At 41.8% G+C, this 12,333-nt stretch overlaps 1 protein-coding gene across 1 annotated transcript; it reads right to left on the bottom strand.

Moving 5' to 3' along the window:
* Window positions 1-8,100: 8,100 nt before the first annotated feature.
* On the bottom strand, window positions 8,101-11,008 carry rnf26 (ring finger protein 26). The gene has a single exon (XM_072593496.1). The coding sequence runs from the start codon at window positions 10,821-10,823 to the stop codon at window positions 9,423-9,425; it is 1,401 nt and encodes a 466-aa protein (XP_072449597.1). The 5' UTR covers window positions 10,824-11,008; the 3' UTR covers window positions 8,101-9,422.
* Between the last annotated feature and the right edge of the window lie 1,325 nt (window positions 11,009-12,333).

Raw genomic sequence — 12,333 nt, 5'->3', positions numbered from 1 at the left:
AATTATAAAGGTTGAGGTCTGGATCTGATATGCCATTTTAGACATACCAGACATTTAACACCTGTACAGCTTGATTCTAAACTGGGCAAGGCTATTTATCAGCAAAGTAGCCTATTTTAGAATTTAAAGCTTCACTCACGAAGGGCAACTGAAGATAGGAGAGCTGAGTTGTGTCCTGCAAAAACCCGGTGGAATTTGCAATACAACAGCAAGCTGATCTAAAAGTGTTGACACATAGCTTACAGTTGGTTAGGAAATGACTCTTTAGTGCCATTGTAAAATTGGATTTTTTACAATCTTTACAACCTCATAAATGAAGCCATGATGTGAAGGTGCTGGTGTTGGTTTGGGGTGGACAAAGTTAAAAAAAATCACACAACACCAGGTTGTAGTCCAACAGGCTTATTTGGAAGTACTAGCTTTTTGCAATGATGCTCTTTCATCAGGTAGCTGTGAAGCAGGATCATAAGACACGGAATTTATAGCAAGAGATTACAGTGTCATGCAACTGAAATGACATTTGAACCAACCTAGATTGCTGATAAGTCTTTCATCTTTTAGAATAGATTGCAGGCTTTGGTTCATTATTATGTAAATCCCAGAAGTTCTTTCAAATCATATTCTCAAGATAACTTAAAGGTTTTATAAAACAAAGGTGACATCTCAGCTCAGACAATGTATTAAAGGTGAGAGGTTATAGTCTGTCTGTATCTCAATCTTGAGTTAGACTGGTTCTATTTCCAAAGTAGGAATTTATAAAATGTTACATGGATTGACTGCCTACAGATTGTGTGCTTTTTGAGCATAATAGAATGCGTCTGTAAATACAATTCTACAACTATAAAACTTTAAGTTATCTCGAGAATATGACTTAAAAGGTAGTTCTGGGATTTACATATTAATGAAACAAAACGAGCAACCCACTCTAAAAGATGAAAGATTTAACAGCAAAATAAGTTTGTCCAATATATTGTTTGAGTTGCATGACACTCATCTTTTACTATAAATTCTGTGTCTTATGATCCTGCTCCACAGCTACCTGATGAAGGAGCAGTGCTCCGAAAGCTAGTATTTCCAAATAAATTAAGAGAACAACATAAAATAAGGCCAATTGGCTTTTCACATCTGTGCTGGTTTTGTGCAAGACTAACTGAAATAGACCCACCATCTCATCCTTTCCCATAGTCCTGTTAATTTCCTTACTTTTCTTGTGCTTAGCCAATTCCTTTCCAAAAGCCACAACTAAATCTGTCTCTGTTACACTCTCAATTAGTATTTTCAAAATCCTGAGATCTTGCCGTTTAAAAACAAATTATTCCCCATGTTACCTTTTCTCACCAATAATCTTAAATTCTGTGCTCCTGGTTTTAAATCCTTCCACCAATGGAAGCAGCTTTTATTCAAGACTTTCTAGACCTCTCATGATTTTTAAAAGATCAATCAAGTTTCCTCCTGACCTTCTCTTTAAGGAGAACAATCCCAGCTTTTCCAAGTTAATTATTCCTGCGATAGTTCAATTATTCCCAGAACTCATCTCGGAAATGTTTTCTCCATTCTATCTAAAGCCATCAGATCCTTCCTGGAGTTTCCAGAATTGGACACAATACCCCAGTTAAATCCAAATCAGGATTTGCAACTTCTTTCTTTTGTAGTCTAGGTCTTAATTTATGAAGCTCAGAATCTACTATACTGATAGCAGAGTTGAAAAAAAGAGTGGAAACACACAAAGAAATCACAGTTTCCTTTAAGCTTTCAACTCCTAAGCAAACAAGAAAAACCAGCAATTAAAATAAATTATTTCTTTTAAACAAACATTCAGCTCTCCAAGTTAAACATAATGCAGTAAAGCTATTATTACAGAATAAAACAAATGATGGTGACAGGATTTGCACAAAAGATAAAGTAAGTAGACTTAAAAAAAAGACTACTAACATGTCATTCATAAATAACCTTAAATAGCTTCCCTGTTCATTGAATCTGTAAAGGGACCCTGTATTCAACAATAATGATGTGGAGGTGCCAGTGTTGAACTGGGACTCACGTATTAATCAATCAAAACCTGCGTCCCCTTTCTAAGTGATTAAAGATTTAACAGCCATCTAGGTTTGTCTAATACATTGCATCAGTTGTATGACACTTTGATTTTTTACTTATAAGTTCTATGTCCTATAATCCTGCCCCACTTGTTACCTGAAGGAGCAGCACTCCAAAAGCTTGTTCTTTCAAATAAACCTGTTGGAATATAACCTAGTGTTGTGTGAGATTTAACTTCAATAATAATCACCAATATGTCAACAATGTCAATTCCCATTCATTTCACTCTGAAGTGTGGTATCTGCAGGTATCACCAACTAGTCATCTTACTGACAGTAGTAACAGTGTGATTGCTATGGCTCACATGTTGCCATTTGAAAATCTTCCATCCAATAAACATCTCTGGCAGCTCTCTTCTCTTTCTCTACAGGTAGTTTGCTGCCAAGTGAACTTAGGTGGTGAACAAAACATTTATCCCAACCCCTGCAGTTCCCTTGCTAACAGTTGTTCTCGCCATATCCAGAGATCCACAATTATTGCCATGCCTTGTCATAAGCACGCTCTCAACCTCTCTCTCTCTAAAAGCACTAGTTCACATTGGCTCACAGCTGTACTGCTCCCCAGTTCCACCTAATCCTCTGGCTCATTTGACATGCTAACAAGAAACTTTCCCTTCAAGCATCAACGAACATAAGATGCAACAACTCAGAGGTATCCAGGCCTGTTTTCCGCTCTCAAACCTACCTCTTGTTGTGTATTTATTATCCCATCTGACCTTCCACTGTCTGATGTTGACCTCAGAAAAGGTCTCAGTTCTGTTGAACTGTTCATCCACTGCTTCCATCTCCACGCTTACATTTTTGGGCAGGAGTTCCCCGCACCCGCATCCCAGCCCCCTACCCATCCCTTCCCCCATCTTCAATATTCACCTTCCACTTGGACCCCTTCCTCTGGTCTCTTACCTGCCCTCAATCTCTACATTGAAAACTGTTGGCACACCATCAACTGTTTCTACTTCTTTGCTCCTCTCATCCACTCTAACCTGTCCCCTTCTGAAATTGCCACACTTTGCTCTCTCAGGTCCTCCCCTATCTTGCAGACAAGGGTGGTACCATTGCAGTCTTGCACACTGACCTCTACCTGAAAAGCTCAACTCCAACTCTCGGCAGCTTCTTCATACTATCCCTGAACCATGACCCCACATCTGAACATGAAGCCACTGTTGCCAAGACTGTCACTCACTACCTCCAGAGACCTTCCCCTACTTCCTCCAACCTTATAGTCTCCCAATCCCAGACAGCCCGCTTTTACCTCCTTCCTAAAATCCAGAAACCAGGCTGCCCTCAGTAAGCCATCATATCAGCTTGTATCTGCCCAACGAGTTCATTTCCTTTTACCTTGACTCCATCGTCTCTCCATTTTCCAGACCCTGCCCACCTAGATCCATGATTCTTCTGATGCTCTCTGCCATATCGACAATCTCCAGTTCCCTGGCCCTAACTGGCTCCTGTTCACCATCGATGCCCAATCCCCTCTATACCTCCATTCCCTACCAGGATGGTCTGAGAGCTCTTGGCTTCTTCCTCGTCCAGGAGCCTGAACAATCCTCATCCACCACCACTGTCTTCTGCTTGGTTGAATGTGTTCTCTCACTGAACAATTTCTCCTTTAATCCATCATACTTCTGCAAGGTCAAAGCAATGGCTATGTGCACCTGCATGGTCCCTCTTATGCCCTGCCTAGTTATGGGGAATGAAACAATCCTTGTTCCAGTCCTACACAGGCTCATTCCCACAATTCTTTTTGCAGTACATCGCCAATTGTTTCAATGGCATCCATGATCTTGCCTGGACCTAGGAAAATTTGTTCATTTTGCTCTAATTTCGACCCCTCTATAACTTTCACATGGTCCATTTCTGACACTTCCCTTCCTTTCCTACACCTCTCCATCTCCATTTCAGGGAATGGATGATCCACTGCGATGCACTACAAAGCCACTAACTCCCGTGGCTACCTCAACTACAGCTCTTCATATCCCAAGTCCTGTAAAGTATTCCAGTCCATTCTCCCAGTTCCTTCAGCTACGTTGTATCTGTCGGATGATGCCACCTTCCAAACGAGCACTGCTGACATGGCTTCCTTCTTCAATAACTATGGTTTCCCACACACTGTGATTGACAGGGCGCTCAACCGCATCCAACCTATCACCCGTACCTCCATCCTTGTCCCTTCTGATAACTCACAACAGCGTGATCGGGTCCCCCTTGTCTTCACTCTTCGTCCCATCAGCTTCTGCATTCAAATAATTATTCTCTGCCATTTCAGACAACTCCAGCAGAACACCACCACCAAACACATCTTCCCCTCACTTCCCCTATCTACATTTTGTGGACCGCTCCCTCCAGGACATCCTAGTCCATTCCTCAACCACCAACACCACCCTCCCTTCCCATGTAACTGCAGAAGGTGCAACACTTGACCCTTCACCTCCTCCCTGCTCACTATCCAAGGGCCGAAGTAGTCCTTCCAGGTGAAGCAGCATTCAATCTGTGCCTCCTCCAATCTGGTCTACTGCATTTGCTGCACCAAATGTATAGCAACCTATTCGACAATGGAGAAACAAAAGCAGACTGTATGACTGCTTTGCGGAACATCTCCTGTCCATGCACAAGCAAGACTCCAACCTTCCTGTAGCCGGTCATTTTAACGCAGCATAAAAGCAAATTACTGCAGATGCTGGAATCTGAAACCAAAAGAGAAAATGCTGGAAAATCTCAGGTCTGGCAGCAACTGTAAGGAGAGAAAAGAGCTGACGTTTAGCGTCTAACTGACCCTTTATCTAACTGTCTAGACTTGAAAAGTGAGCTCCTTTGTCCTCACCAACCATCCACATCCAAAGGATCATTTGCTGCCATTTCTGCCACCTCTAACAGGATTCCACCACCAGACACTAATTCCCCTCCACTCCCTTGTCAGCCTTCCACAAGGATCATTCCCTCTGGGGCACTCTGGTTCACTCCTCCTTCATTCCCAAAACCTCCTACAGTCCCACCTCCTATCTTTCCTTGCAACTGCTAAGGTTTAACACCTACCAGCTTACTTCTTCCCTCCTCAGTCTCCAAGGGCCCAAACATACCTTCTAGGTGAAGCAGCACTTTACAAGCACTTCACTTAATCCAGTCTTCTGCATTCACTGCTCACAATGTGGTTTCCTCTATATAGATAACAGAATCCCTACTGTGTGGAAATAGGTCATTTGGCCTTTCAGGTCCACACTAATCATCCCACTCAGAAACCACGCCACCTCCCCCCCCCCCACCCCAACTTAATAACCTTCCATTTCCCATGGCTAATCCACCTGGCCTACACATCCTGGACATTATTGGCAATTTAGCATTGCCAATCCATCTAACCTGGATATCTTTGGACTATGGGAGGAAACCCACACAGAAACAGGAGCTTGTGCAAACTCCATACAGTCACCTGTGGCTGGAATCGAACCCAGTTCACTGGCGTTGTGAGGCAGCAGTGCTAACCACTCAGCAATGTCACCACGGGAAACAATCAGCAAACAAAGCATAATCTGGGTATACTTTGCAGTACAGCTACATTCTATCAGCAAAAAAAGAGCTTCCAGTTGCCTGCCACTTTAACACACTTGTGTACCCTGTTGCTTGGCCAGTTAGGCTTGCTGCAGTGCTCCAGCAAAGCTCAGCACAAGCTGGAAAAACAGCAACTCATTTTCTGTTTGGGAACTCTATTGGATTCAATATCAATATTTTTAGGGCTTAAGACATGTTCTTCCATATTCTTACCCCAACATTATCACCACTCCCCTCCCGCTACCCACCTCCCCCCAAAACAGCAGGCTTTATCACATGGTTTGCAATTACACACTAATTATTGTGAGCCACTAACAGTCCCCATTAGCAGGCATTCATTCTCCAGGCCTGACCAGTACCCACTCCTTTGACTGTCCAACTGTTCTCTCTCTTTGGGATCTATCTCCACCTATTGTTTACTCCTTATCCCCTAACCCCATTGTATCTCCTGCATAAAACAAAACTTTGTCCTAGCTACCAACAGTTCTGAATAAGGGTCAGCTGACCTAAAACATTAACTCTGATTTCTCTCCACACATGCTGCCAGACCATTAATATGTAAATCCCAGAAATTCTTTTAAGTCACATTATCTCGAGAAAGTTCTGGGGTTTACATATTAATAAACTGAGACCTGCAACCCATTCTAAAAGATGGAAGACTTAACAGCAATCTAGGTTTGTTCAATATATCATTTCAGCTGCATGACACTGTAATCTTTTGCTATAAATTATGTCTCTTATGATCCTCTTCCACAGCTACCTGATGAAGGAGCAGCGCTCTGAAAGCTAGTGCTTCCAAATAAACCTGTTGGACTATAACCTGGTGTTGTGATTTTTAACTCTATTCCTATGTGTCATTATAAGCAAAAGAACTCAGTCCATAAAGATGAAATGCTTCGCCTGTCAGTTATTCCATAGTGGGAAGACGGCGCATAGAAAGAACTTGAAGCTCGCACAAATTCACTTATCAACTGATGTCCACATAAAGACATCTTCCATTGTGAATGATGAACGATTGAGAGTGGAAACTTTAACTCATTCGCCTGAGCTTAACATTAAGACTAATTGTAATCACAATTAAACCTCGAAACTGCATATTTTAGTGCAGTCTTTTATCTACTTGGTTATTAGTGGAAGTCATGGGTCAGAAAATAGTAATTAGGAGATAGGTATAAGACAGATGTCATAGGTAGTTTCTTTACTCAGAGTAGTAAGGGTATGGAATGCTTTGCCTGCATCGGTAGTAGATTCGCCAAGTTTAAGTGCAGTTAAGTCGTCATTGGACAGGCAAATGGATGTACGTGGAATAGTGTAGGTGGGCTGGGCTTCAGATTAGTATGACAGGGCGGTGCAACATCGAGAGCTGAAGGGCCTGTACTGTGCTGTAATGTTCTATATTCTAATTCTTTATAGAAATTTGCTTGTCTGGAATGGTAAAAGATAGTAATGGAAACTAAAACTAATTTAATCCTCGCAGTAACCATTTGTAGATTATGGATTTAATAATACAAGAAGAATTTCAAGAAGGGATTGACTGAGCAGAAGGGCATTGCATCCAAACAAATTTGAGGTTGTGGAAGACATGATCACTTAAATATGCTGGATTCCTGACCAGATTCACCACTTGATCATTGGACGGAAGCAGAAATTTGGCTGCAGGCAGGAGCTCATGGAAATTAGATAATCAATGGCAGGAGGGGATTTTGTTGAACCATATTGGAAGTCTATGAGGAGAATTCTGATGATCAATATCCCCCAAAACTAGTGGAATGCTGAGGAAAACCAAGAACTTGCAAGATCTGAAGGGAATACTGATCTCCTTTTGTGCTAAGAGGTATAGCAAAGACACAAAAGGGGGTATTTAAACTTACTAATCCTCACGTGACCTGTCAGTTCATGTTTCTGATGTCGGGCAACAGAGTATCATACTCACCCATGTAAGATCTGTTAAAATTAATTCCTGGCGCAGGTGAAATCATGGTACTAACTGTTTTCAGCAGGAATCTCAATTAGGGTCTGCATCTCTGTCATTATTATGGCAACCAGGAAGGAAGCATTTTTTGATTCTAACACTTTGCTCAACACCTTTGTACTTATCTGAGGTAGGGCAGGTGTAGTTTAAAATCTAGGCCAACGGGTCAGAATATATTCAAGCTTTTTAGATCTATGTTTGTTTCTTCATTTCGCTCATTATTGTCTTGATCTATAAACTTTATACTGAGAACTACAAATTCCAAAATCAGAGGTGTGCAACTCTCACATCTATGATGTCTCACAAAAGACTTCCATTACAGGTAGGTACCAAGCTCAAGGAAAGCAATCTGAAGAACACTGCAGCCACCATCATCATATACACACTTCTAAATATTGTTAGCATAATGTTGACTATGATATGCTTGGCATACAATCAGCTGTTGTAGGTAAAGTAAGGTAATATTCTTGTGATACAAGATCTTCACCTCAATAAATTTAAAAGACAAACATTTATTTCAGGTTGTGTTATTATAAAAATATTTGTTGTAGTAGGAGTCTTAAGTTCAGCATCTCAGCAAATTCAGATCTGTGCAGCAGAAAGCATGCAATATTCAGACAGAATCTGTACTGACAAACATTTGGTATGAGAGAAATGAATGAGTTTAATTTAAGCAGTGCATTTATCAGTTAGTCTGCACAGGACCCAAGAACTAACCCATCCACTACCTCCAACTCCAGTCGACAGAGAGATGGTCCTCAAAGCTTTATTTCTTAAAGTAATCTTTAGTTCTAAATGCCTCAAATGTCTGGAGACATCCATTGAACAGTGCCACTATTCTTTGGTGTGTAGCATTACTAATAAAAAGCCCAAAAAAGAAGTAAAACTCTTTGACCTTTGTAATCTGCAATTCAGATTTGGTCAAGAATTACTGTGATTATTTAAAGGAATAAAACTAAAAACATGAAAAAAAAACTTAAATGTAGACAGATTTTCATGTGGTGTCAAACCTTAATTGGAGACACTTGTTCAGCTGCTTTTTTAAACAAACTATTTAACTTCAAACTTTGTTACTGTACCTCGTTGCTCACAATGTATACTGTGTTTCAGGTGTTGCATCAGCATTCTATAAACAAAAATTTGGAGAATGTTCCCAAAATATCAGATAGATAATTCAAGGGCCATTCATGTAAAAATAATTTACAATTTGTCTAGAAAGAAGGAAAATTACATTTCAGATAAATTGTAAAGACAATCCAGAAATATATGATCATTGGGCCCCGACCCTGTACAGCTCACTGTACTAAAATATTAAACAATCATTGAATCGATAGCACCAGCCTCTCAAAGCTGATTATTTTGCAGCATTTCCCCACCACCACCCACAACCCTTGCATTTGTTGACCAGATAATGCTGGTCACTGAGCAGTCAGAAATTCGTGGTTTCAGTTTCTCACTGTCATCTCTAGAAACCAGTGACCAAGATGGCAGATGCTGAAGCACACAACTGAACATGAGAAAAATCAATTGTGTTTTCAGTTATCACTTGGACAGGTTACCGAATAAAGTGCTGGAACTGAGGTTTCCAATTCCCAGTAATACATACATACATTCTTTAGGTAATATTCGTATACAGCAGTGCTTGTACTGGTCATGGTTGAAAAGAAAGGGAATCATATTTGAATTCTAAAGCCCATGGCTAAAGATTTGCATAACAATTTGAAAATATGTGTTCAGTTAACACTTCAATGATTGGTCAATTAAAGACACTAACAAATCAAACCCTTTCTATTAAAGCTTATTCAAACGGCCAATCAGAAATACACATCCAATGTTTGTAGGATCATCTGGCGGCAAAGTGGGCAGTTGCGTTGGTAGACGGGCTGCTCCAAGAGAATAGCTGTGCAACCTTGACAGAGGCACAAGTGTCGGCATGGGAGCAACAACACAGATTTTGCTTGGTCCTGACAAATAACACATTTTTTCCGTTCTTCTTGCTCCTTCAAAAGCATCCAAAGATTGTTTTCCACAGGAACATTGTTCTTATTGTCTTTGCCACCTGTTGGTTTTGCTACTGAAGACAAAGATCCATTGCCAGCTTCTGGTCCACATACAGATGTCTCAGCCATGGTTAACTGTTGCTCCCTTAGAGGATTACCATTTCCTTGGGCTGGGTTGGGATCTATTTGCTGTTCTAACTGGATAATTAGTTGTTGGTCTGTGATTGTTCGATCCTCCAAGTTGTCATTACGATCAGTCTGGTGCTGCCTTCTTTGGTCAAGAGGCCAGTTACTGATATAATGAGGGTTCAAACCATGTAGTTGTTGACTGTATATTTGCTGCCACGTCTCAGAGTTGACCATCAGCTGCACAGTAGCCACTACTAACCCACAGATATGTGCAATATTTCTCCTGATCCACTGAAGACTTGGTGCAATGCTCAAGTATAGAGTCATCTGATTAGTAATCCTCAATATTAACTCTGGATTTGCATATATTGTGGTGATGGAGATGACAACAAAAGTGATTGCCAACCCATACAGATTCAGGAGAAAAATGTCAACCAACAGTTTGGTGAGGGACATCAGGACTTCAATGACAAACTGGCACGGTGTCCACAGCAGGATCACATTGCCAAGGACACTGCTTGACAAATAGGTGAGAATTGAAGCAAAGACATCCGATACTCTTACCAAGGGGTCCCACAGCATTGTGACAAGAGAAAGGAGGTTCTGGGTTCCAATGAGGAACAAGTTGATGAAGGTATTGACAAAGTATGCAGACAGGCTAACCAGGATCCCCACAGCATCCCACACCTGCTTGAGAAAGAGGTGACCGGAGCTGAAAGCGTTGGCGAATCCCCTTTGCAGCATCTCCCGTCCCCTCAGGCTCAGGTAAGAAAGCAGGTGACCCACCAGCTTCAGACTTTCTGCCAGGCTGAACAGCACGCTCAGCAAACTGCACACCAGGTTGAGAATGAAGTGCAGGGCGCAATAAGACAACTCCGCCGCCCCCAGTACCAGCAGCCCCAGCAGGTTGCAGCACAGGGCGAGCAAACACGCCACGGCACCGGGCAGACACAGCAGCAAATGCATGGTACCTGAGACAGCCGCGACCACAGAGGAGACCAGCCAGAAATTAAGGTCCAGCAGGAAGCAGAGCAGGTCCAGGGCCCGGCCCAGGCCGCGAATGAGGAAAATGAGAATGTCAGCCATTGCAGGTACCGGCGGGCGGGCGGGCGGCCTGGCGGTGCGGCTCCAGGGCCCAGCCTCGCGCCCAACGGTCAAACACAATTCAAAAATAAACAGCCAGCCCAAAGCAGCCGATCATAGACACATCCACCGAGAGGGGCCTGGAGGAGCACCAAACATTCGATCGAAACCTCTGTCAACGAAGAGGGCTGCATTACCTTTATTAAACACGCTTTTTGAGGTAAATTATTTTTAAAGAGTACGGTTACTCGTTTCGATCCTTCACTTTATTATTGTCACCAGAATATTCTTTAGAATATGAAAACCGTGTTTGGCCCCTCCGAGATCATGATTAATTTTTCCACAGAATGATCCCCCTGACACTAAACCAATAACAAAAAAAAATGCAGATGATCCCTTTGAAAAAAATCAATAGCCAAGACTTTAATAAAATCTTAGCAGGACTTATACACTTAATGATAAGGTCCTAGGGAGTGTTGCTGAACAAAGAGACCTTGGAGTGCAGGTTCATAGCTCCTTGAAAGTAGAGTCACAGGTAGATAGTATAGTGAAGAAGGCATTTGGTATGCTTTCTGTTATTGGTCAGAGTATTGAGTACAGGAGTTGGGAGGTCATGTTGCGGCTGTACAGGACATTGGTTAAGCCACTGTTGGAATATTGTATGCAATTCTAGTCTCCTTCCTATCGGAAAGATGTTGTGAAACTTGAAAGGGTTCAGAAAAGATTTACAAGGATGTTACCAGGGTTGGAGGGTTTGAGCTATAGGGAGAGGCTGAACAGGCTGGGGCTGTTTTCCCTGAAGTGTCGGAGGGTGAGGGGTGACCTTATAGAGGTTTATAAAATTATGAGGGGCATGGATAGGATAAATAGACAAAGTCTTTTCCTGGGGTGGGGGAGTCCAGAACTAGAAGACATAGGTTTAGGGTGAGAGGGGAAAGATATAAAAGGGACCTAAGGGGCAACCTTTTCATGTAGATGGTGTTGCGTGGTGGAGGCTGGTATAATTACAATCTTTAAAAGGCATCTGGATGGGTATATGAACAGGAAGGGTCTGGAGGAATATGGGCCAAGTGCTGACAGGTGGGACTAGATTGGGTTTAGATATCTGGTTGGCATGGACAAGTTGGACCGTAGGGTCTATTTCTGTGCTGTACATCTCTATGGCTCTAATAAAAACAAAATCAGTGTAATTTAAGCATTACTTTACAGATATTAATAAAATGGGTACCCTGAGCAGCAGTATAATTACATTCAATTGTAGTTTATAATCTTATGTCCCCATTCTATTATCACAATCAAATCTAGAAATCAAATCTAGAGATCTAAAGACAAAGATCTGTTGATGCTGGAGATCTGAAATAAAAACAGAAACAGCTGGAGAAACTCAGTCGGTCTGCAGCATCTGTGCAGAAAAAGCATTTCAGGTTCAGCGACCTTCTTCAGAATTGAATGATGGGTGCAGGAAATCATGTAAAGAGCAGCAGTATCCAGACACACACTCATACAGCATGGA

The sequence above is a fragment of the Chiloscyllium punctatum genome, chromosome 23 (genome assembly GCF_047496795.1).
Source record: "Chiloscyllium punctatum isolate Juve2018m chromosome 23, sChiPun1.3, whole genome shotgun sequence".
Classification (NCBI taxonomy): domain Eukaryota; kingdom Metazoa; phylum Chordata; class Chondrichthyes; order Orectolobiformes; family Hemiscylliidae; genus Chiloscyllium; species Chiloscyllium punctatum.
The sequence above is the reverse complement of the archived record's forward strand: the minus strand, read 5'-3'. Positions and strand labels throughout refer to the sequence as shown.

Bases quoted from the DNA above. Each gene is read 5' to 3' on its own strand.
- rnf26 (XM_072593496.1), bottom strand. From the start codon at position 10,823: ATGGCTGACATTCTCATTTTCCTCATTCGCGGCCTGGGCCGGGCCCTG.